The sequence below is a fragment of the Neocloeon triangulifer genome, unplaced genomic scaffold (assembly GCF_031216515.1).
Source record: "Neocloeon triangulifer isolate White Clay Creek 2 clone unplaced genomic scaffold, ASM3121651v1 ptg000014l, whole genome shotgun sequence".
In the NCBI taxonomy this organism is placed as follows: Eukaryota; Metazoa; Arthropoda; class Insecta; order Ephemeroptera; family Baetidae; genus Neocloeon; species Neocloeon triangulifer.
This window is the reverse complement of record NW_026775556.1, coordinates 28,074,486-28,098,163: the sequence shown is the minus strand read 5'-3', so window position 1 is coordinate 28,098,163 and position 23,678 is coordinate 28,074,486. Positions and strand designations below refer to the sequence as shown.

Below are 23,678 nucleotides of genomic sequence, written 5' to 3'. Positions count from 1 at the left end.
CCCTCGCGAATCGCGGTTTCGAATTCGCTCAATAATTAATTCCCCGCTGAGATGAGAAAAAATATCACGATATGCTTGCATGTTTTCCGAACGCTCAAGAATATAATGTACCGGCCTGGCGAGATTCCTTCTCGGCTTCGACCTCTGCGCCGTACCCGAGTAATTACTGAAGGTTGTTCGCAATCGTGGGTGAACACACTTGACATGCCTTAAGAAGGATCCCACGCTTCAGGAAATGCACAACGCTGCAAATTAATTAATTTCCTTCCTTTTAATTGTGACAAAATTATTTAGAAAAAAAAGAGAAACAAAATTGTATTGATTTTGAATTTTTTCCAAATTAGAAAGTCTATCATTAATTGATGTGAATATCAATATTATATTTTTTTTCCTTTCAAATAAAATAAAAATTATCATTGACCAAACGTTGATTATGATTTTAAATATAATGAAATTTATTTAATTTAATATATTTTAAATAAACAGGAAACTTTAAAACTAATAAAACTGTCGGCTTTTCACACAAATTCACCACTCGGAAGTAGATCTGGGTATTATTTCATTCTTATGGCGAGTCGAGATTTACTTTCTTCGTAAAATTAAAGACTAGAAAGAAAAAGTAAGCAGTACTAAAACTAATTTCGATTCTTAAACAAGTTTTTTCGCGATGATATCACTGGCCGTAATTGCAGCATGTGGGCAAAAGGGCGTGCAAGTACCGCAGCAAATGTTTGTCGCTCTTGAGTGTAAAAAGGCCACTTTGGTCGGTACTGTGCGTGAGTTCAGCATTACATTCAGTACATCGCGTCACCACCACCTTCGCCTCTGACCTTTCAGTGCACGCTTGAGATAAACTGCTGCATTGAATCATCGCCGGTTCGAACCTTGCCTCAGGAAAGCGGCTTTTTATTATTGAACTTGAATCAAAGCCGGTTTTTGCTACTCTGAATCATTTGAAATTCGTTTTAAAAACATGAGTGACTCATTTTATTGGTAAGCTAAATTGAATTAAAAACTTTTCAATCAATTTCCATTTTATATGAGTGAAAAAATGAATTGTTAGAAATAAATTTTATAAAGGGAAGGAAAATAATTATATATTTTCCTGTTTTGCTTTCCTCAAAATCTGCGAGTCTATTTTGGTATCTGTGACAAAGGCTCGAATCCTCGCCGTCTGTCGCCTTTGTCAGCAACATTGATAATGTTTCTTCTGCGAATCGGAAATTGGAGGAGTTGCTTTTTGTGCGCCGGGCTTTTGAACTGTTATTCCAATTAAAAGGCCGTTCCGCGTAGAATTGGTCGTTGCGTCGGATTTCAGGGAAACTATTGATTTTCGCGTGGGGGGCTCGAATTCGCTTTTTCCGGGACGCGGTGCCCACCAGAACGCCTACCCCTGAGGGCGGCCGGGCAGGGCAGGTGGAGAAAATAAACTGGGCGTTGCTGCGAGAGGATAATCGAATTTGCGCACTTAAGGCAATGATGTGCTCACAAGCGAAAAAAAAACAAAAGAATATTTTTCAGAAAGAGAGGATAAATACAAAAAAAAATCAATTAAAAAAAATAAATAAGAGATTTCATGCAGATTCAAATGATAAAGCTATTGATATTTTCAATATTTTACACAAATTTTGCTCCTGAATAAGTTAGTGTTACGATTTGAATTTTGATGTTAAAATGTGGTGTTTTTCAATTTTGCTGATTTTTTTGTATTTTGCTTGCTCATGAAATAAGGTCGCAGACCACGACCAAAACTGGTTTGTTTTCAAATATAAACGATTTTTACAGCGAGGACAAGCATGACTTCTTCATTTCCATGATCATCTTCTTGAGTATAAATCTCTTCAAACAAACATAGCTCTTTTATGAACTAATTTTTAGAGATGATTGTGCTAAATGAAAATTAGATAACGGCAGCTCAGGGCTGATTAAAAACCTATTTTTTTTTTAATTCTTATATTTTTTTTTACAAAATTTTCAGTTATAGTTTGCTCATTTATGAATTAAAATATCGCCGTTTTAAAATTCGGCACTCGTTTCATTGCCAAATGGGTGAAACGTTTACCAAGAAAGATGGATTGTTTGGACGAGAAGGAAGAATGCTCGCTCTCGTTTTGGCTGCCGAGGTGCAAAATGGATGACCTGCACTTTTTCCGCGGCTCGCTTTCAGGAGCCACGCCATTAATAACACGCCGGGCACTTTTATTATCAGTTCTGGGGCAAACGTACCAGCACTTTTTGCCGCAATTTATTAGACGCAAATTTTATATCACTGCGGTAAAGGAGAAAGAAACGACGCCGAAAGTTTATTTTAATGCTTTTTCTGAGAACCCACTGAAGTAAACATAGAATGATAAAATTTTGCAAAGTCATGAAAGAAAATGAGAGGAAAAGTTAACAACTTATTTATGCCGCAAATTTTTTCGTACATCCAATCCAATTTTCCACAAATGAATAATTAATGCAATAATCCCGCGGCGCTTTTTGCAAAATTTCACCAATCTGCCTTTTTTATGAATAATTGATGAAAATTTCTCTTCCCTCGTCTAACTGTGAGAAAATAATGGAATAATTAAGTCGGTGACGATGCGTGGAAACAAACAAAGTGCGAATACGGACGCACATAAATATTTTCTCATTATTTGACCGCCTCCAACATGCGGCGGTCGTTATTTTCAATTTGCAGCGCAGAGAAATGAAGAAAGCAGACAAAAGGGCGTGCGTGTGGCTGATGTTTTTGTGAAAAATGAAAGTCGCGCGGGCAAACGAGGCGTAGGGGTTAAAAGCTTAGTATCAGCTCGCGTGCATCGGGCGTCCCGCGAGTGAATTATTAAAAGCCCCCGGAAAAGCCTCGGGCACCTGTGGGCGCGAATCGAACGTTACAAAAACATGATTTCATTCATTCGGCAGTCTAGAAAATGCATCGGATCTTTTGTTTGCATACAACTTGCTGCGCGAGCCAAAAGGGGTTTGCGTTCGGACTATGACTTTTTCGAGACGGTAACCTTTGAAATTTACATGCCCGTGAAACACTTTCGCTTGATGCAGTGCCATCAACCTCTCAAGAAATTTATAATTGAATTTTGGCCTATATTGGGAATTTAAAAAAAAAGGGGAAAATGGAATAAAATTCTTCAAATTTTGGTTACAAATAACTGGATGGGACATTTTAACCCTTTTAAAGTTTTCTATTTACAATTATGATCAAAATTAGTCACAAAGTTTTTACTTCAAACATTTTCCCACAAAATTTTGTTATCCCCAAGAATTTTATAGCCAATTTTACTCTCAACTTTACTCGAATTGAATTTAATTAAAAAATTTTATTAAATTACAACGTTCCTTCTAAATTAATTTAACTGGATTATTGTTTGGCATGAGCTGCAGCAAGTCTGAAATCGCCTGATTAGAACGCTTGGCCAACAAGATCGGTGATGTAAGAAGTGCCGCTGACGCGTTGGACTTTTTTTTCTCTTCTCGCAGCGCACATTTATATACTTTCTTTTCCTCCTTATTTTTTTCCTTCTCTCTCTTGAAAATGCTGCACGAACGAGCAGTCAGTCAACCACGGCGCGTTATCCTTAAGGGCCCGTCCGCGTTTATGCGCGAGCTTTATTTTTAGCACCATTTGATCCACCCGCCACGGCATAATTAAAAAGGCGGCGACACTCGCCTAAAAAAATTTCCTCTCTCTCGTTCGATCCGACGTGAATAAGTTTTATAAACGACTTTGACTTTTGGATGAGACTTTGTGCTGAAGAAGCAAAAGCCCGCGTGTCACTTGTCAAATCGACTCGCGGGCTATTTTGGAAATAGGAACACGGACGCGAGAGACGCGCCTTCCTGTTCGAGGAGCTATTTTCAGACACGCAAACTCATGCCCAGTTTTGACACTTGGGCTGTCGTGACAACTTAAATGAAAGACTTTTCAAGTTGGCAATAAAAAGAACTCAATATATTGATTCATGGTAATTTGAATTAAAAATTGGCTCTTCCTCGATTGATTTTGTGAGCTGTTTATTATTTAAGAAATAACAATATCCTGCTCTACATGTTTCGCCTGCAGCCACAATTCATGAGCTGTGAAATAATTTTGACAATAATTATTAAAAAAATCAATCTTTTAAAAATATTTTTCTTTCGAAGAAACATTTTTTCGTGAAAAATTATTTGAAGTTACACAATACAATTTTTTACACAAAATTTGGCGAATTGAATTCTAAATATATATATTTTTTTCATTTAAAAATGAATTTGTAAATCAATTTTGTTCAGAATATTCTACTATACAAAAATAAATTTAAGTAGAAGTTTTTTTTCTGATTTTAAAGGCATTTTATTGCAATATTTTTCAAAGGCATATCAAATTTTATTTTCACTCCAAGGCGTAGTTTTCATTTAATTTAATACACTTGTTAATTTACTGTTATAAAGTTTTGAAATATCTTATAAAAAATAATATTAAAAGGAACAATTCTTCATAATTCATAATGTATTTTTAAGCACTTGATGAATCCTCTTTCTTTCTTTATTATCTCAGGCCATTATCGCGCTACAAAGGAAAGTTGTAATTTGCCAACGCTGGGATCAAAAGCGCGTATCCATCTAACCCTTCCCATGGGCCGGCCTCTCTGCTTCAATCCGACGTAGACTTCTTCGTCTTGCACAAATTGGAGCACACCATTCAGTTCGCACCTCGCCTCTTACCTCACTCGACGCAAACACTTAAGACAGCAGCGTCATTGTGAAGGGAAGGGCGCGAGAAGATTCTCCGTGAAATCGTTACTTATTCCTGGCGGGCCGCGCAATATTAAACGGCGAAAAATCGTGCACGCCATTAATTAGAAAAGGAGAAGTTCAACATTCTGAACTTCATAAAAAGCAAGAGGAAGTTTTTTAATTCAAGATTAATCTCAACAGTTTGAGATGGTTTTTTTTTTGCTGACAATGAGCCAAGCAAGCGATGATCTTGCATAAAGAAAATGGACCTTTCCGTCTGTGCAAATAAAGCGTTCTTGCCAGAAAATGAAAGTGAATTTGGCTGCATGTCTGGTAACCTCAATAAAGCGTGAAAATTAAAAGTAAACGCGCCACTTATTGGATTACCCGACGTTAAGTAACGAGGTTTTAACATCAAAAGGCAATCACGCGTGAAGACTAATTATCCACGCAAAACTGACAATATTATCATTTCATAGCCCGAGAGTGGCTGTCTGAGGATAAAATCACTTTCGAGAGCCTCTGAAAGTGCCAACTTATATAATATGATCCGTGTCAGTTTCTGGAGTGATTTATTGAGCACCGCTTGAGCTTGAGTTGGGCTGAAAATAAAACCGCCTTTTTTCCACTGTTTCAGAGAGGAGGTGACGGAGCACGCAGTCAGATGGGGCGCCAACTTCAGATTTGTCTGCAAAATGTCCGCGAACATCTCGACGGGCATTCTCGACCCCTGCCTCCTGAGAATATCCGTGCGGAAGGTGAAGTTTTCTTTCACAAATCTCTTCAAATAATTGTAATAATTCTTGCAGGAGGTCAAAGGCGGACGCACATTCCAGAAGTTGGGCTTCATCGACCTGAACCTGGCCGAGTTTGCCGGCGCCGGCGAAATGACGCGACGGTACCTCCTCGAGGGCTACGACACCAGACACCGGCAGGACAACTCGATGCTGAAGGTCACAATCAGAATGGACATGCTGGCCGGTGATATCCTTTTCAAAGTGTGAGTCTTTTGTTTTTCGGCGTCTAGAGCTGAGAGTGACGGTTAATTGTTTTCAGTCCCACGCCTCCTGTGATTGCTACAAATAACCAGGAAGAGAGCGCCGATCTCAGTGGAGGATCAATCGCGAGTGGCAGTTCTGGATTTGGCAGCTTACCTAAGAAAAGACCGCCGCTCTTTGGCTCAGGTGTGTAATTGGCGCATCCGTCACACATGACAGGAGCAATAAAGAATAAACATTCTCAATTTAAAAAAAAAATCATTCCCTTTTATTAATTCTTTCTAGTTTTAATTCAAAATTGTGATCTACATACAAAATAATGAAAATTTAAATTATGAATGATTTTAAGATGGTTCAGATATTTATAGAAAATTAATTTCACTTAGAAGTTTAAATATAGCTTTTTCTTTAATTTTCCTACTGGCCAAAACTAATTTATAAAATATTAAAAATAGTGGAATATTTGATCTGATGTTGTAATTAATGTCCAAATTTTAACCCTCCAGAGTTGGTCCCAGCCATTGAGCATTCCTCTGCAGCGGCAGATCTGATGCCGCCCCCGATGCCGCCTCCAGACTTTGATGCTCCGGCGGTTCCCTCGAACCACATCACCGTGGACGGTCTGGCCCACGAGCCAGGCCACTCTCGCAACAGCAGCAACACCAGTCAAATGTCCAAAGCGTCCGGCTACAGTTCACTAAGTCAGTCCCAACACAGTCGGCAGAGCAGCTCCGGCGACTCCGGACACACTCGGTAAGAATATTCAAATAGCCCGACTCAATGTCAGAAGAATTGAATGAATGTATTATTATTTAATTGAGTAGCAAAGTCTTCAGTGTTTATATTTAGGTTTGTCATGAGGCATGTTGCACTTTTTATCTGCACTTGTGTCATAGCAACAAATCAGTAGATTGTGTTTTGGCAGAAAATATAATTAGAATTTGTTTTTTGAAAGAAAATAATGGCCTAGAGATTTTTCGATGTTGTTTTTTAAATCAGACTGATGTGTAAATTTTATGTCTGATGATCAAAAATGCAAAATTCGATGTAAATTAATAATTTGCGCTCCTTCTTGGCTGACCTGCATGATGTGTTTGTAGGAGCCGTCGCATTTCCACCCCCCACTCCCCCAAGTCAATCCAACTGTCCCTTGTCCCCTTGCATGAGGAGCCGTGGCCGTTGTCGCCCAACTACCGGCCACCCCCGCCCCCGCCCTTGGTGTGCATTGAGCCGCGGGTCGTGTCCTCCCTGATCGCGCTCAGGGTCAACCAGAACCTGCAGCACCGCACCCGCTACTACTCGCTGTCGACGCACTGCACCAGGATTAACAACAACGGGCCCGCCGAGTGCCACTGCCCCCTGCATGCCATTAAGAAGTAAGATCCGTCGCTGGCTGCCGCTTTTGTGTTTTGCCTAAAAAAAAGAAAATGGGCAGCGCTCGCCACATTCATTTGATCCTCCTGCCTGTCGCTGCGGTTTTGAGTCCGGTTTTTGGTCCGCTTTGATTGTTGAGTCTCGTTTTTTTTCTGTCGATTTGTCCCAACTGTAAATTAAACTTGTGCTTTGTCACCTTCAAATTTACAGCATAATATCTGAATTCAATTTTTGGAATGTTTTATACTGGAATTTTAAAATAGTTAAAGTTTGCTGCAGATTTGAAAGGTACCGTAGCGATGCTAGTTGTACTAAAATTGTTGTTCCCGTGCAGTTTGCTAGCTCAACATCGAAAACACCACGAAGGCGCGTTGCGCGCGGCCAAGTACTCGGACGAAGACCTAGTCGAGGACAGCGACTCGCCATCGGAGCTGCTGCAGAGGAGACGGAGCACACCGTTAGTGCAATCAAATATTACCATCAGACGTGGCCATTGATTAATTATATTTGTTTGCCTGTCGTGATTGATTGTTTTTGCACCATGCCTCATTATTTACTTTGTTAAAATTATAGTTTGTCGATGTGTACAACTGCTAGGATTATGTGTGTATAATTGTTAATGTACAAGTTATCTCCGTGCTCTTACTTATTTTGATTGACATTTTTAGCACTTTTTGTGTTTAGATTATTTAATAATATAACATTTTTCTTTTATTCAAGTGCATGTTGATTACAAACTTATATTTTAATCAACTTTTATCGCAACACGGATCTGCACCATGGACTGTGCACTCGAGTTTTTGAACCATTAGATTCCAGAGAAACATTGTTTTTAATTTAGATAACTTTTTCTGAAGCCACTACTGCAGCATGTGCTAGGTGTATTTTTAGCAAAATGCTCCGCAGCATGGTTGATTTTAATTTTTGCCGATATTCGATAATAAAGTTGTGAAATTTTTCAGGAATCCGAGTTCAGGGTCTGGGCTGAGTGAGAGCGGAGGCGGGTCGTTGGAACGCGCTAAAATCTCAGGTGATAGAAGAAAGAAGGGCTTGCCTGAGGACAGCAGTCAAAGTTCAGTCATCAACACGGGCAAGGAGTCAAGAGTTGAGGTGACCAGGGTCAATCCGAACGAACTCATCGCCGAACTTCTGCAAACGACAAATCTGGAGCAGGACGAAAGTGCAGAAAGTAAAAAATTTACTCAAATTTGTTGACAAATTTTGATATAAACTTTTCTTTGCAGCTTCTGGTCTTCAACTTTTTATCGCCAAAGACGGTTCGACCGCATTCGGCAGTCACGACGTCAAACGGCAAGCGTCTTCTGGAGCCTTCCAGCAAGTAGTGATGGACAAGAGCTAGTTTAGAGTGTTCGTCTCGCATGTTCCAAAGACAAATGGCAACTGGAATGCTCATTCAAAACCATCAACTCACATTTTTAAGTAAAAGCATTATTAAATCAACGTCGTACCACAATTGTATGGAGGCCCAAATTAGATGTCGTGCTTTGTACTAGACGGTATAATCGCAATTTAATGTAGTCTGTCTCCCATTTCAATTGACAGAACCCGTAGAACCAAAGGCAATGATTTTAAAATTTGGCTTCGTTTCATCTCTGTCGTCGAAGAAAATCTCAACACGGATTGTGTACATGAGCTTTCCAGAAAAGCCCGGAAGGAAAATTCATCAAGCCTGAAAAGCCAATTTAACTTAGAAGCAAATTAGCAAGTTTAAGGAGTGCCACGTGTTTGGTTCTAAAAGCTGAGTGGAAATTCAAATTGAACAGCTTTTCAAACTTTGTCAGAAGTCTGCTGGTCTACTTGCTGGGCCTTTGATGATAATCATGCAGTTATTGAATCGAAATAATGGCAACAAGTAGTTCAAAGTATTCACAATAATATAAAATGAAGAACTTGAGACAGTTTTTAAATTTAAAAAACTCATTAGGCTTGATTTTGAGAACGAGACTCAATTTTGAAATTTTCAAAAATTCCGTGGTGCGAAGCCAAAATAATCGATTGTTTGTGTAAAGAAATTTTAATCAAGGTGTAGCACAAATTTATTTCATCACTTGCATTCAAACCCATTGACCATAATTATTTTCAAAATTGCAGTCTCGAAAATTAAAGGAATCAGATGGATATTGCCATTATGTACGGAGACTTACTTAAAAGCAGCATTATTGGCCTTTGGAGTATTAAATTTGTCGCAAGTTAAGGAAGTTTCATAAAAGTAGACGTTCAACCCCAATAACAGAGTCATTGCAGTTTGGGCTCATTCTTTGTATTCCTATCTAACATTGTAATAGCAAATATTGTGAGTTTCCTCCAGTGAGGAGTTTTGGAATTATCAAGTATGATTGTAAAATTCTCAATTGAAAAAAAAAATAGTACCGTTTGTTGTCTTCCGTTGATCACCTACAAACAGATTGTTCAATTTCTAAATTAGGGGAACTTTTCCATTAACTTTATAACATGTGCGAAAGAATTATGAGATGAAAAATTAGTTGTTGTCTTTGTTTTTTACCAGTGTGATATTTGTCAACATCATAGAATGACGTTATAAAAGTGAAAACCTACATTTTAGTTATATATTCATTTTGTTAAAGGTGTGCTGCAAATTTATGGCGCACGCTCCTTTTGTATCTACCCCATGTACCATTCATTATACACAGTATATGTAAATATGATTTTATTTTTGTGTTGTATAGCTGTACAGTAATGTATAGTTGGTAATATTTATTAGCAGATAAATAGTGCATTTTGTGCAATGTGGAGAAACGATGTATGTGGAAAATGCTGGCATCAAAAATTTTAAACCAGTTGAGAAAAAATAATAATAATGATTATATATTCGGCATGTTGCATAAATTTCTATCAGGCTTTGTTCTTCCTCAATGAGGGAAATCTGAAATGATCATATCTTTTTATTTTTCTACTAATGCATGAGCAAAAAATAATTACGAAAGAGGTACAATCACGGAGAATAATAAAAGCAAGCAAGCTGAGCCTTGAATTATGTAAGAACCACGAAAGTCAATGTGAATGAAATTTGACAGGGACTCAAGATCAAGAGCACCGAAGTGTGAAAACTATTTTTTTGAAAGTGTGAAAAAACGAACCGTTCAATGACATGTGACGTAAAATCAACTAACGACATGATCTATTATGTAAAAGAGCCTTAAAATACAGCATCGTGTGCATCATTTTGAAAAAGAGCCAAGAAATGCAATAAAAAAATGAGTTAAATGTAAAAAGATTTTTATTCTTGATTAAAAAAAAAAAATAATAGAAGTCTAGACTTGAGAATCCTTGAGTTTTCATAAGTAAAAATAAATAATTAGTTGATCCTGAAAATAAGGTTTCTAAAATAAATTGATTTAAATAATAATTATTCAGAAGTTTGAGAACTTGGTTTATTTATCTAAAAGTCGTTTTGCGCTGCTGTTACATTCTTTGTTTTCCACAACGAAAAAAAAATGCCATAATTTTTGTAACTTAAACACCAAAAAGCTGCATGCGAAAAGAGCAAACAAATCTGATTTATTAAGATTCTGTACAAAATATTTGTTTGCAAACAATTTTGAACAATTCAACATTAGAGCATTTGACAATGGTAATTGAGGATTAAATCAGTCCCAGTATAGTTTGTGCTTAGTGAGTAGAAATAACATAATTAAATAGTAATAGGATTATGAATTGCTAGAACAATAAATGAGCCCCGTATTTAAGAATAGGAAGTGGGCTGGAAATTGGTAGATTTTAGTGGAAAAGTATCAAATCATAAATTAGATGCCTAATGGAAAGCAGCAGAAAATCACATTTACATTTTAAAGAAAGGCGTAAAGCAATAGAGGAGGGAACAGAATCACAAATTATCACCAATTAGAGTGAGCTGGAAATACATAGAAAATTATAATCAAGGAAAAAGGAGGATTTTCCACAGTGTCTACAATACAAAGACTCGCAGGAGTTTTAAGTATAACAAGTTGGATATTATTATTTCCGTTGCTGAAAAATTTTAAGAACGAATTAAAATTGAGAGAATTTAAATATTTTCAAGCTTCAATAGTCATGGCTTCAGCTTGAACAATAAAAGGCACAAAAAGTGCCTAAGCATAGTGCAGATCCTTCAATTGAGATTTCCTAGTATAAAAATCTTGAACTTTACGATAAGATAGAAAACATTCGTAGGCTTCAGAGTTGCATTGATTATACATTATAAAAAGCTTAGAAAATTCTTCTACTCGAAGTTGGTGTTCTTAGCAGAGGATTTTTCGCACACACCAGCACAAGCAGCAGAGGCCGCAGCTCAAGAGCAGTCCGACGATGACGAATGCCACGATCGTCACCACAATGTCTCTCCTAGACAGAAAATTGATAATTTTTACTACAAAAAATTTAATAATTTCCAGTTTTACATGTTGTCATCGAACTGGCTTTGGGTGCAGCATTGGTAGCTGAAGGAGCCGAGGTTGAAGCAGCAAAAGCTGTTGTCGTCGTCACCAAGTGGAGGACAAGCCAGCACGTCCGTGTTCACCAAGTTGATCAGTTTTTGTTTCGTGTTGGAATTCGCCTCGCAGCGGATGTGTGCAGAGACTAAAGAGCAGATTTTTTTTTAATCATCTCACAAAATTTTTTTGTATGCATACCAGTAGAAAAAACGCCCAACAGGACGACCATCGTGACCAAGACAGGCTGCATCTTTGCTCTCTGAACTCTCTTGCTCGTTCAAGATTAAGATTAAAATCCACGGCTTGCCAGAGAATAATATTTATCCTTGAAATCTTCTTTCCAGCGTTAGTAGAGATCGACTTTGTACGGTAATTTTTATAGGAAATCTGAAACAGATAAAAAAATAAAGTCTAATATTCGTCGGCTACGCGGCCAAATGGCCGATCTGGTAATTACCCCTGTGGGGAAAATGGCTAGTGGCCACTTTCCCCGTTGGGGAAAATGGCAGATGAGCCTTTTTTTAAATTTTACAGGAGAAGCAAAAAACTGATTATCTGCTCCAATTTTCAATGTTCAGATTTCAAAATTTGAACCAAAGTTCAGCATGTTATTGCAGATAATTTGGTAGACTTAATTTTCTTTTAAACCTTAATATACAACTGTTGTAAGAAATTTAAAGGGAAGTAACTCCACACTGAAAGAGTAAAACGTGCAATATAATCGAAATTAAACCACTTATGCGATTATTTCTTGCTTTTCTTTGTTCAATTTAACTTAAAAATAATATTTTATAATATAATTTTATTTTAATTCACCTTTTTTTATAAAATTTTTATTATTTTATTTGATTTAAATTAATTTAAATTTTATTCTTTTATTTGCACAATAGTAAACAATTTTGGCATTAAAAGCATTTATTTTATTTCACATGACCCGGCGTCACTTCTAGTTATAATCTCATGAATAGTTTTACTGATATTTACTATAAATTGCAATAATTAGTAAAGTAAAATCTAGCTCGGATACAACATAAAGCTTCTGGTTGCATGTCAAATATTTTAATAAAAAAATCTATATTTTACTATTTATTTAATTTTAAAATTATATCTATTTTAAAGAATTATTGGCATTATCACGCAAAATGCATGAAAAAGCCTGTCACTTTGGAATATAATATTGACGAAACTACAGCTTATTCTGATATTTTACTTCTTACTTAATGTTAGGTATTTTATTAAATTTATTACAATTTTATTTTTTTATTTTTTACATTTTCGATATTTTCATTATTTTTAACATTTATTGCATTTAAAACAATTTTGGCATTATTCAGCAAGCGGGAATGCTGCCTGCTTGCCTGTAAGGGGGCGTGGCACTGCCTTACTTTTGCTCCATGAACTCGCGATAGTGAGACATCTACCGAGAAAGTTGATACTTTTATGGTTATTTCTGATGCAGATTTTTACACTGAATGCATTGGAACAATAAAAAAAATTTGTCCGGAAATGCTCATCTGCCATTTTCCCCAACGGGGAAAGTGGCCACTAGCCATTTTCCCCACAGGGGTAATTACCAGATCGGCCATTTGGCCGCGTAGCCGACGATTTATATTGTATGACTTCAAACAAAATAATATGACACGCTCTGATGTAGTTTATAATTTACCAACAATGACAAAATTTAAAAGAATTTTGACACAGGATGCAAAAAGTAAAGGGCAGAAATTTCACGTTTTTGTGTAAAACAGGGACAAGGTTACTCACTTGCTATTGTTTTGATTGTGCGTAAATGATTTCGCCTGCAGAAATGCAAAATAACATCAGGCCGATCGATGTTCGAGCAAATTATGATCCTTGAATTCTGCAAAATGCTCACCAAAAGAATTTTTCCTCAAACTCAACGCTGCTGAAATGTTTAATTTCCAAAGAGTGCGAATTTTGCGAGTGGGCGGACTCGTGAGTTGTGAGGCGAAAGAACTGCAGTTTGCGCCTAGTGCGCCTGCGCCTGCAAGAAATAAGTTCAGTTCAACTAAGGGTTGTGATAAAGGGCGGGGCTTAGGTGCCAGCTTTACATTGCGAAAATAGGGAGGCTCCGCCCTTTTATGTATCTTATAATTCTACAATTTCAACGAAGGAAGCGCCACGGTGAGCAATCAAGATACTAGGGCAGCTCCACGCCTCGACGACACGACGGGGGCGTGTCTGCCAAAATGTCCTCAGCCAAAAGTGGTGCTCGTTCGGGCGCCGCAGAAAAAAACGGCTCGGTTTCGGCGCTCGGCAAGTCGGCGAGCAGCGATCTGACGTCGCCCTGGTCCAGAGCGTTCACAGCGAACGCGGAGTGGCCTGACAAGGTGCGATTCGATTTAATTTGCGTCGTAATCTGACATTTTAATTTGTGCCGCAGGATGAGTTTCTCGACGTCATTTACTGGGCCCGACAGATCTTGGGGATTGTCATTGGAATTGTTTGGGGAATTTTGCCTTTGAAGGGATTCGTCGCGCTGCTTTTGTAAGACTCTCATTAATTAGTTCAAAACTCATGAAATTTTTCATATTTTTGTAAAGTTTTAATTAAAAATCTCAAAATTTTGTATTAAATTGTTTTTCTTCTTTTTAGATTTGCTGTTGTGAATGCTGGCCTGATCTATCTGTATTTTTCTACTTTCCAAAACATCGACGAGGAGGAATTTGGAGGTGCCTGGGAATTAACGAAAGAAGGATTTATGACTTCATTTGCAGGATTTTTGGTAAGGCTAAATCTTAAAAGTTAAAAATGATATATTTGATTAGAGATTTTAGTTATCTCATAGTCTAGTTTTGACAAATTTGCTTTTCATACTATATGTAGTTCGTTTAATTCAATAATTAAATTATAGGAGCTCTTTAAAATCTCAACTCTGGATTTTCTGGAATTGAGTTTATTGGAGTTTATCAAAAAATCTAAGAGCCCGCGGATGAAATTTATTCATAAAGCCTACAAGGCCTATCATTTAATTTGTTTTACTGCAAGTTCTATAATTAATTAAATTAAAAAAGGGGTGAGTTTAAAAGTTTTAAAATTCCCTTTTTCTTTAATTTTAATTTAAACAAATCCGCAATGGGTCCCAATTTTGGTAAAGAATTTTTTAATAATCGTTCAAGTCTAATCAGTAATTAACTGAGCTATAGAATCCAGAAAAAAATCATTTTCGTACAATGTTGTCAGGTGTCACAAAAGAAGCCTCACATATTTTTTTGCCACATCATTGCTCATTTTATTGATTTTATCCAATTTGTGGCTTCTTTAATTAATAATCCTGTGTCTATGATATTTGCACAGCAATCTAAGTATTAAACTAAAATTAAACAGAGTTCTATATTTTTTCTGCTCATTCTGTAGGTTTTTATGAACAATCACGATTCTAAATATAAATTTTCTTCAGGTAACATGGATCATAATTTACTCAGGACTGCACCATCAATGACACAGATTTTCGGAAGAAGTGCTGATGTGACTGAGGACATTGAAAAAGTTATTGCTGTGCTTTTGTTGACAAGCAGGCAAAGGATGGTTATTACGTTGTAATTTATTTGACTCTCCGCTTCAACAAGATCCCTCAAAAGTAACCCGTACATTTCCATCGATGTAATTATGCTGAAAAAGAGCGTATATGTATTCTGAGTGTAGAGACATTCGTCTTTGTGTTATTGTTTTTCATATCATCTAATTATAATCCAAATGCGTAATCAAAGAAAACTGGAAAATTGTTTGTAATAAAGGGGCAGTTGGGCTGAGCACTGATTAAATGGTAATAATTATTCAATCAAAATTTCCAAATATTTAAAAAAAAAAAAAAAAATGAATAATATCTCTAAAAATTGCTATAATTTTATTGTAAATAAATAATGAAATCAGGTAAAAAAAATTGAGCCGAATGAAAAGTATAAATCAATAATTTATAATTATTTCTTTTTAAATTTATTCAATAATAAACAATAAGACTTTTTTCCTAAGAAATTGACACTCGAGATGATCATGGATAAAATTGGATAAAATGAAGATCTCAAGCTTTTCCTGGTTGAGAATTTTTTTATTAAAATCAACTGGCTCTACCAAAAGTTTAGGTTGGTACTTGAATTTTTTAGTTTTAAGATTTTTTATAGTAAGATGGAAGAATGTTTTTGCTTTCTTTTTCAATTTTGCTGCATTTTTGTATTTTTCTTGCTCCTGAAGTAGGGTCGCAGATGGTGACCGAAACTGGTACAGCCGTTTTTTTTTTATTAAAAACAAATTTTTGCAACGAGGAAAAAATATCTCTCTATTTCCATCAATGATCTACTAACTATTTATTTTGCTAATTGATTAATACAACATTTGATCACATTAATTACAAACAATAATAAAATATTGATGATTAATTATACAGCTGGTGCACTTTCACTTTTTTACTGATTCTTCTTGCGCTCATTTCCTTTCGGATCATTGATTACAGTTTTCTGTGCAGTCTGGGCGTCGAGAGGGTATTCGGACAAATCAACGTGCTTGATAAGGAAGTAAAGTTCGGCAACCGCAATCACCAAGGCACAGAGTGTTCCACACAAAAACCTGAAGCCCATTTCCATCTCGCCGATGATCAGTTCCAGGCCAATGAAGCCGAAAGCAAAACCAGCGGCCACAGACAAAATAAGCTGGCCGACGCCTATGAGCTGCCGGTTCATCTCCTTCAGCTGCGAGCCGATCGACTCCTCCTGGAATTTGAATCTCGTCGCGTCCACGGATTTGGTCATGGCCTTGTACTGTCGGTCTTCCTGTTGTGCCTTGAGCCGTCGACACCTGGCCTCCAGCACTGGATCGCGCGGCACCTGCTCCAAAGTTGGAAGGACGATTTCCAGTCCTAGTTTCCTGATGGAGACGCCCTTGAGTTGGCTTCGTTTGAGGACCCAAGCAAATTCACCGGAGGAAAAATCCTCCACCTCTCCCTTTCCTAATTTTATTATGCCTTTTGGAATGTCGTCCTTGGCAGGATCTTCTTCAATTTCAGTCTTGATGAATTGAAGCAGGTCGGCACTGGGCTTCAGCAGCAATGTGTACTCGCTGGAACTCATTTTGTCCACGGTTGGATTTTTCCAGAATTGTTTGCTGAATTTATTTTCAAACGCTGCAACAAAATATTTGCGTTAATTCACATTTAAATCAATTTTTATCAGTTGATGAAACTTCAAAATCAAATACAAAATCTTACCTTATTTTTACTGTCATGTTCTAATTTTTTAAGGCAATATAACGAAAATGACCACAAATGACTGACACACGATTTTATGTAATTTCAAAGCCAGACGAACCTTGTGATGGAAATAATTAAAGGAGTTCAACTTTGTTTAGAAAATTAAAGGCAAAATTTAAAACGATTTTGAGCAGCTGGTTTTGTTCAGTTTATTTTGTTCTGGGGCCAATGGGGGCGGGGCACTTTTCCAAATTTCAATTCCATTACTTCAAATACCTCAACGCCATCTTCTGGTGCTTTTATTAACTTGATGTGCTTAACAAACAAACAAGAAAGTCCTGCATCCTGCATGTTTTATTTCAATTTTGGTTCTTCACACTTTTTTAAGTCACACTTCTGAGATTTTAAACTTAAAACCTCGCCGTTCGCCGAGATCTTGAGTTGTTATTCGATAAGGGATTCAGGTTCTGCAATGCAAAAAGCAGCAGCTGCAGTTCCGCTAGAGAATTTTGTCAATTAACACCATAATTAGATTAACTGGTAAAAATTTGCATTCACCTTTAATTTGTTTATTCTTTTTATTTTCCAATGCAGTTTCTATGTTTCGTGCATAATATATATTGATTTAAATTTTGATCAATTTTGATTAATTCGGAATTATTTATAAAGTTTCCTCGTAAAGAAGAGAGCTTTACTTTTTTATAATAATATATTTATTTACCCATCATGCACTGTGGAATTTTTGATCAATTTTATAGCATTGATTACTTTTTCAGGAGGCAGCTCAAATATTTGACCGTCAAAATGAACAACCGGCTGATGGATGTGATCAAAGAGCACGCTCCTGATTCGTGGGACTTTTTGTCCAAAGCCGTCTCCAGTGGTCTTAACTACAATATTCTTGAAGTGAACACTAACAGCAGAGAATTCCTGCATGTCATCGCCGATCTCAGAAAGCACGATGAAATATTCGAAGTAATTGACTGAGTTTAGACAACAATTTAGTCACCATCTTTTTAAAAAAAAATTCACCATTTATTTTAAAACAAATTAAAATTTTTATAGACTAAAACAGACTAAAATGCCCATTTGCTGGTGCAACAACTTGCAGTTTGAATTGAAGATTCAGAAAAAATCAATTGTCAATAATAATAAAAGTATTTTTTTTTTCAGGTGAAGTGGGTGCGGCGGATCCAAAATCTGAGCATGTACGGTCGGTACGCCCTGCGCCACCAGCAGCTGATGGTTCGCAACCGCTTCAATCCAGCAAACGCAAAGGAAGAGATTCGCTACGCCTGCATTCACGAATCCAAAATCGACAGTCTGGCTCAACGAAACTTGGACGCTCGGTACCTGGCGGTTGAAAACTTTGAAAACCGCTTCAACAAGAGTGAACTGTTCACAAACGTCCTTTCTGCGATCAGAGAGATGACGAGCAATGACTCAAACTGGGTCCTGGTAATGGCCAGGGTCACCACTGAAGGAGGTAAGATTGTGTCTGATTCCGAAATATATCCCGAGTACGTGCTGAAGCTGAAAATGAAGGATGTTTCGTTGCTCTGGGGTTGATCTACGTGGCCAAAGCAGTGCCTGAAGTATTTTGTAAATGTCACTAAATCGCCTTTAAAATTTAACGGAGTAGACGCGCTGAACATCTCTCCATTCTCCTAATGCTTAAAATAAATTGAAATTATCAAGTTGAAATCTGTAGATAAGATTGCATTACCTGAAGATAATTTTGATTTAAATATTCCATTCCATTTATTTTATATTCCTTTATTATCAACTTATGTCCTAATGCAATTTTCATCATTCTCGTTGATTCTCATATAAGAATTGTATTAATTTGAGTCTGTAACATCAAGATCGTAACTTGAATGTGAAAGTTTTTGTGATTTTGAAATACTTCAATGGTATGTAAGAAAAAAAAGATGATTTAATTTAGCAACTTTTTACCGACAACTATTATTTGTATAATTTAAATGTCAAATTTATTAATGCCAATTTCGCTGTAAGAGTGACTTTGATAATAATTTCATCATAAATGTCAATCTGATTCTCCGTGACATCAGAAATATAAGTACTTAATTTTTGTAGCTGTAATGAAGTTGATCCATGATGAGTATACAATTCAAATTTAAAATAAGAATGAAATATATGGATTTTTATTAACTAGCAGTACAAAACACAAAAGTGCTGATTTACTGTCGTTAAAGACGAGTATGAATAATATAAAGATAGTTACCGAAAGAGGAATGGACTTCATAATTATCAATTATGTTTTAAACTATCATTTGATTCCTACAGTGAATGTGAGACATCGTTTGTAATTTTTAATAATAAAAACTGCTAACTTGCGGAAAAAACCAATTCTGAAACTTTCATTTTACAATTTACTGGAGTCATGAATTTGGGCTTTAATAATAACTCAAGTAACAAACTATTGAAAAGCAATATTATATAAATATATAATTGTTCCATTTAGCAGACCAACTTGCCAAAAATGCTATAACAATCATAAAAAAATATTACATATGAAGAAAATAATTTTTTAATTAAATAATCAAACATTAAATAGTTTATAAGTCATAAATATTTTTCAATTTAAACAAATTTATAAAATTTGTTACTTATAAATTGTTTGTTTTTTAAATAAGTTTTTATTTTAATACATAAGTGATAAAAGTAAAAAATAATTATTTTAATTTATTTTATGAAATGATTAATTCATGTAAGAAATGATGACATCATTATTATTTTTATTTTTTAATATTAAAAAACCATATCAAGCCAAATTGCAGTGAGGAATTTTTTATTATCAAATCACAATGCAAAGTACTTCTCATTGAAGGCAGCTGGCAATTATTTAAATTGAAACCGATAAAATCACTAACCTAAAGAGCATTGGATTTAATCCAAGTTATCTGACAGCCTCAGTTGGTTCAAAATGTTTTTAATAAGAAATAATAAAAACTTATAATCACGAATTTCACATAATCTAATCTCAAAATTTACGTCAGATCCGAGTTGCTTTTTTTTCAGTGAATGAAACAAGTGTTTTTTTTTTTTTTTAACTAAATCACAGGTTAAACAGTTTATTCATACAAACCAAAAGTGAATGTAATACACAGGGTCCTGAAATTCTGTTGAACAAAAGATAGCATGGGTGCCTGTTTGACGTGTCTCAGAGCTCCGAGGCAGAAAACGAAAATGAATCTCAATGATATTTTCAACTCCCGGCAATATATATATTTTCTGAAACGGATTTGCAGGTTGCAATCCGAAAGTTTTGTTGAATTTTTCTTTTATGGAACACCAAATAATGTACACGTTTTCACTGGTGGGTCGCTACACAAACACCTATTATTGAAATTTCCACTTAGTTTTCGGCATGCAACAGTGATTATTACTCTGAAAATGGAAAACCGGCATGTAGATTAACATCTAATATACGCTTTTATCAACGAAAAAATAATCATGTATATATTTATTTTTAATAATACGCTTCGATACATTTACAAGAGGCACTAATGTTTGTTACACATTGATGCTTTTCCTAGTCCTTTCCTCACGTGTACGTTAAAATCAATTAACTCTCGCTTACGTCTATAATTATATGTTTAACGGATTTTCATTGTTTGCCAAAAATTTCGTGGCTTAAGAGAGTTGCGATTGGTTTTCAGTGCATATTAATGTTTTCAAATAATTAGTTTCGTTCTAACATCAATGAACAGTTACGTATGAAAGTAAATTTTCTATAACTTTTGTTAATAATTTCAGCTAGTTTTTTTTTCATCTAAATATTATGAAATTTTTCTTTCAATTAAAAAAAAAATTTATAATTGATGTGGCTTTGGATTTTACTAAAAATTATAGTTTTTTTCAACATCTCTCGCTTTTTAATGATTATATTATAGGAGTAAAGTTACTCCTTTTGCTACGCGGCCCAAGAGTTGGTGGCTCTTAAAATAATTGGCCTTTTGTCTAAACCGTTGGACAAAAAGCCTCGAGTGCAGAAGAAGGTTTTTGGCTTCTTGGCCTTTGGACAAAAGGCCAAGTGACCAAAGCGCCTCTTGTCCACTGAAGGCTTTTCATCAACGACCAACAACACACACACATATATCAGTGCAATACATGAATATGCTTTTAGAATGGTGAGATGCAATATTACAATTGTTGTAAGTTTTTACGCACGTACAGACTTCGATAGATGATAATATTAAACGTTCGTCAACTGCAACAAGTATAATTTGAATTATTTTTAACCGCGCTTGTCGCAATCAAAAACCGTATTTTACTGTTTTAATTATACTTTCTCTAGCTTCTGTACATATTACACGTGCTGACGATTCTGCATCTCTTCACTTGATTTATTTGGCCCCCTATATTTTTATGTATTTTTAAAACGACTGCTTTTTGCCATTAAAAGCTGAAGAAAAACATCCACGTTTTTCTTATTAAAAATTCAACCGAACGAAATCCAAACAGAAATTGTCGGTTTTTGCTAATGCATATATTTACTGCCCAATTGATTCAATTTTTTTAACAATTTAACTATTTCTGCACTCGATAATTTTAAACAACTCATTAGTGACTATCACAGATTTTGAGACATTTAAACTGTGTTTCCAAATTTTTAATCGCTCTGCTGAGAAACACAGACAGATTTTTACTATTTATAAACTTTCCGAAAAGATTACTTTTTCTCACCCGCGAATTATTTATTTTTTATTTTTACTCACACACACACAAATGACGTATCAACCGCGTGTGTCGTGCCATCATCATCATCATCATCGACTTGTTCAAAAAATAAATATGTCAAATTCAACCGTCACAAACTTGAAATATTTCTCTTTACTTTTGTTTTATTTTTGTGTTTGGCGTGTTGTGTTGTACTTACTGTGCCTTTTTACTTTGTTGAAACTAGCAAGATAATATTGTAATATAATTATATTTAGTCTTTGAGAATGGAAGAGAGAAAGAAATCCCCCCTTTTTCCGTTGCTTTTCCAATTTGTCGAAACTTGCCCGGGAGCTCTGAGAAAAATCAAACCGACACGGGGGGAGACGCACAAATCAAACAGGGAGGCTATAACACCTTTTTGTATGCATAGTACAGCTCGGTAATAATCCACGACACATTTATATCTAAAACAATCACTGCTTTCATCTTATACTCGTGTTATGCTCTAGAACAGAAAAACGTACGCTGGTTCTGGTATATTTTCCGCCGACACCATACTTACGCTCTTGAAACCAGTGTGGTCGATTCGCTTTCGTTTTGTTCAGTGAAACGCAAAAAATGGAAATTGATCGCGTTCGTGACATGTCGTGTGATATATCATACAGTATGACGCTTCATAGCAGTTTGACGGCAATTATATAATATAGTAGTCCTTGCAACCTGCACAACGTTACAAACTAATATAAATCAGTAATTTTTTATATATTATCTTTTTCAAACAGAGAGAGATTTGGTTTTTATACACACTAGAAACTTTCTATTAAAATATAATCATGTGTTTTTCTGGAATCTTAATTACACCTTTCGTACTTACCGCTAACAGTAAATAATTAATTTTGCCCAATACGTCTCGTTTTTCTCTTTATCAAATTTTGTATGCTCTCTGAATAGGTCTCTCGTTGCTTTGACTGATTTTTTTTTATTTTACAATTTATCAACCTTTACATAATTTGGCTCTCTATATTTTACAATAGCCCCCTGCTTTTGAATATATTTAATTTAGTGAAAGACGCGAAGAATTCTTGCAGAAAAGTCGAACAACTCGTAGCCAATCGGAACTTTGAAAACAGGGGTATGCATTATATAATTTAGAAACTTCTACTTTTTACACTTTTCAGAGCAAGGAATGCGTGTTTGTTTTCATCTCAAATCATTCAAAACACACCCAATCTGCCTCGCTCTTCCAATTAAATTGCTACAGCATAGAGGTTCCAATCGGCGTGCTGCGTTTTCGCCGAGAATCGCCCGTTCCAAAAAGCCGTTCTGTTCCAGATACATGAGAAGGCGTAACTGAAAAGTTGAACTCAACTCGGAACGATTCCCGCGAGCAGCGCACTTACAATGTCTTAGTACATTTACTCGCAAGGTGCAAAAAGTCTCTTCATTCGAACCGGCGCCGTTTGTTTTTTTTCAAAAAATTCCAATACCAAATAATTTTGATTCGTGAGAGGCGCCGTCGACGAAAGCATTTTTGACACCCTGCTGGATAAAAAGCGTCAATTCTTGCGTGTGTGTTCTGTTTAAAATATATTTTTATGAATTACTTTGTCAATATATTTGTCCTCAATACAACAGATTTTCCAATGATATACAAGTGTGTATGTGTTTTTATTTTTTTGTTCAATGTGTTGTTATTTTTTTAATAGTTTAATGTTTTTGCTAACAATTTTTACAGTGAGACAGAGCTGCATATCGTTTTGAAATCCCTTTCAGTATTCGGCAAGTTCCAAGTGTTTTGGGACAATTAATCGAAGGGGGACGACTGACTGAATGAATATATACGCTAATTTTTATACAATCAGAGTTCGTCTCAGCCTAGGCTAGGTTATGCTAATCAAGGAACACAGACATCGCTTTAGATTTTACGCACCAGTTAATCTATCTTTTCTATAGAGGCTTGTTTTTTTTTTAATTACTCTGCCGATAATTTCTTTTTTAACTCGTTCTATTGGTTCGCTCGAAATTTCGTAAACTTTCGGCGCTGATTTCAAAATTTCGTTGAAAAGACAAACTTTGTGGCACGCTTGTATCTTGCACAGTGGATGCTGGGGGAGGATTCTTGCTCTCTTCAACTACTCGGGTTTGAGCCTATGCCATTGTACGATGGTTTGTCGAGGTTTTGTTATCATGTCTTGCCAATGCTTTGTTTCTGATGCACCTGAACCATTTTTACCTGAAAAAAAATAATGA

The 23,678-nt window shown here is 35.8% G+C and overlaps 6 protein-coding genes across 17 annotated transcripts in view; 3 read left to right on the top strand and 3 right to left on the bottom strand.

Moving 5' to 3' along the window:
* Nucleotides 1–10,347, top strand: part of LOC132202045 (EEIG family member 2) — a 39,426-nt gene extending 29,079 nt beyond the window's left edge. Inside the window, exons 3-10 of one of the 3 annotated variants that reach the window (XM_059628693.1) lie at nt 5,354–5,474; nt 5,526–5,716; nt 5,773–5,900; nt 6,221–6,467; nt 6,815–7,090; nt 7,423–7,545; nt 8,051–8,277; nt 8,333–10,347. In XM_059628693.1, the coding sequence (XP_059484676.1) occupies nt 5,354–5,474; nt 5,526–5,716; nt 5,773–5,900; nt 6,221–6,467; nt 6,815–7,090; nt 7,423–7,545; nt 8,051–8,277; nt 8,333–8,448 (1,429 nt within the window). In that variant the 3' untranslated portion in view covers nt 8,449–10,347. The remainder of the gene's footprint in view (nt 1–5,353; nt 5,475–5,525; nt 5,717–5,772; nt 5,901–6,220; nt 6,468–6,814; nt 7,091–7,422; nt 7,546–8,050; nt 8,278–8,332) is intronic. The other 2 variants (XM_059628695.1, XM_059628694.1) reach the window with 2 other exon arrangements.
* A 129-nt stretch (nt 10,348–10,476) lies between these two features.
* LOC132202049 (uncharacterized) lies at nt 10,477–13,530 on the bottom strand. 2 transcript variants are annotated; one of them, XM_059628702.1, is made up of 4 exons: nt 13,416–13,530; nt 11,738–11,926; nt 11,507–11,684; nt 10,477–11,450 (listed from the first exon to the last, which is right to left on the bottom strand). In XM_059628702.1, the coding sequence occupies exons 2-4, from the start codon at nt 11,787–11,789 to the stop codon at nt 11,348–11,350; spliced, it is 333 nt and encodes a 110-aa protein (XP_059484685.1). In that variant the 5' UTR covers nt 11,790–11,926; nt 13,416–13,530; the 3' UTR covers nt 10,477–11,347. The 2 variants fall into 2 exon arrangements, with proteins under 2 accessions (XP_059484685.1, XP_059484684.1); XM_059628701.1 differs by having other exon boundaries at nt 13,304–13,523.
* Nucleotides 13,531–13,729: 199 nt separating this feature from the next.
* Nucleotides 13,730–15,318, top strand: LOC132202048 (GEL complex subunit OPTI). Its single transcript, XM_059628700.1, has 4 exons — nt 13,730–13,890; nt 13,944–14,047; nt 14,156–14,285; nt 14,961–15,318. Exons 1-4 carry the CDS (start codon nt 13,750–13,752, stop codon nt 15,000–15,002), a joined length of 417 nt encoding a protein of 138 aa, XP_059484683.1. The 5' UTR covers nt 13,730–13,749; the 3' UTR covers nt 15,003–15,318.
* A 521-nt stretch (nt 15,319–15,839) lies between these two features.
* On the bottom strand, nt 15,840–16,992 carry LOC132202046 (uncharacterized). 2 transcript variants are annotated; one of them, XM_059628696.1, is made up of 2 exons: nt 16,761–16,992; nt 15,840–16,676 (listed from the first exon to the last, which is right to left on the bottom strand). In XM_059628696.1, exon 2 carries the CDS (start codon nt 16,621–16,623, stop codon nt 15,964–15,966), a length of 660 nt encoding a protein of 219 aa, XP_059484679.1. In that variant the 5' UTR covers nt 16,624–16,676; nt 16,761–16,992; the 3' UTR covers nt 15,840–15,963. The 2 variants fall into 2 exon arrangements, with proteins under 2 accessions (XP_059484679.1, XP_059484681.1); XM_059628698.1 differs by having other exon boundaries at nt 16,861–16,988.
* A 56-nt stretch (nt 16,993–17,048) lies between these two features.
* LOC132202047 (uncharacterized) lies at nt 17,049–18,351 on the top strand. The gene is made up of 3 exons (XM_059628699.1): nt 17,049–17,282; nt 17,519–17,717; nt 17,916–18,351. The coding sequence occupies exons 2-3, from the start codon at nt 17,547–17,549 to the stop codon at nt 18,309–18,311; spliced, it is 567 nt and encodes a 188-aa protein (XP_059484682.1). The 5' UTR covers nt 17,049–17,282; nt 17,519–17,546; the 3' UTR covers nt 18,312–18,351.
* A 1,464-nt stretch (nt 18,352–19,815) lies between these two features.
* LOC132200224 (synaptotagmin-7) overlaps nt 19,816–23,678 on the bottom strand; it is a 232,097-nt gene continuing 228,234 nt past the window's right edge. For all 8 annotated transcript variants that reach the window (XM_059625530.1, XM_059625525.1, XM_059625528.1 and 5 more), the window contains one exon: nt 19,816–23,661. In XM_059625530.1, the coding sequence (XP_059481513.1) occupies nt 23,561–23,661 (101 nt within the window). In that variant the 3' untranslated portion in view covers nt 19,816–23,560. The remainder of the gene's footprint in view (nt 23,662–23,678) is intronic.

Excerpts from the sequence above, each read along its gene's own strand:
- LOC132202049 (XM_059628702.1), bottom strand. The coding sequence starts at position 11,789 with ATGCAGCCTGTCTTGGTCACGATGGTCGTCCTGTTGGGCGTTTTTTCT. Across the intron at positions 11,685-11,737 it reads GTTGGGCGTTTTTTCTACTG|TCTCTGCACACATCCGCTGC; the intron begins GTATGCATACAA and ends TCTGCTCTTTAG. Across the intron at positions 11,451-11,506 it reads AGCCAGTTCGATGACAACAT|GAGAGACATTGTGGTGACGA; the intron begins GTAAAACTGGAA and ends TTTTCTGTCTAG.
- LOC132202048 (XM_059628700.1), top strand. The coding sequence starts at position 13,750 with ATGTCCTCAGCCAAAAGTGGTGCTCGTTCGGGCGCCGCAGAAAAAAAC. Across the intron at positions 13,891-13,943 it reads ACGCGGAGTGGCCTGACAAG|GATGAGTTTCTCGACGTCAT; the intron begins GTGCGATTCGAT and ends TTTGTGCCGCAG. Across the intron at positions 14,048-14,155 it reads GGATTCGTCGCGCTGCTTTT|ATTTGCTGTTGTGAATGCTG; the intron begins GTAAGACTCTCA and ends TCTTCTTTTTAG.
- LOC132202046 (XM_059628696.1), bottom strand. The coding sequence starts at position 16,623 with ATGAGTTCCAGCGAGTACACATTGCTGCTGAAGCCCAGTGCCGACCTG.
- LOC132202047 (XM_059628699.1), top strand. The coding sequence starts at position 17,547 with ATGAACAACCGGCTGATGGATGTGATCAAAGAGCACGCTCCTGATTCG. Across the intron at positions 17,718-17,915 it reads AGCACGATGAAATATTCGAA|GTGAAGTGGGTGCGGCGGAT; the intron begins GTAATTGACTGA and ends TTTTTTTTTCAG.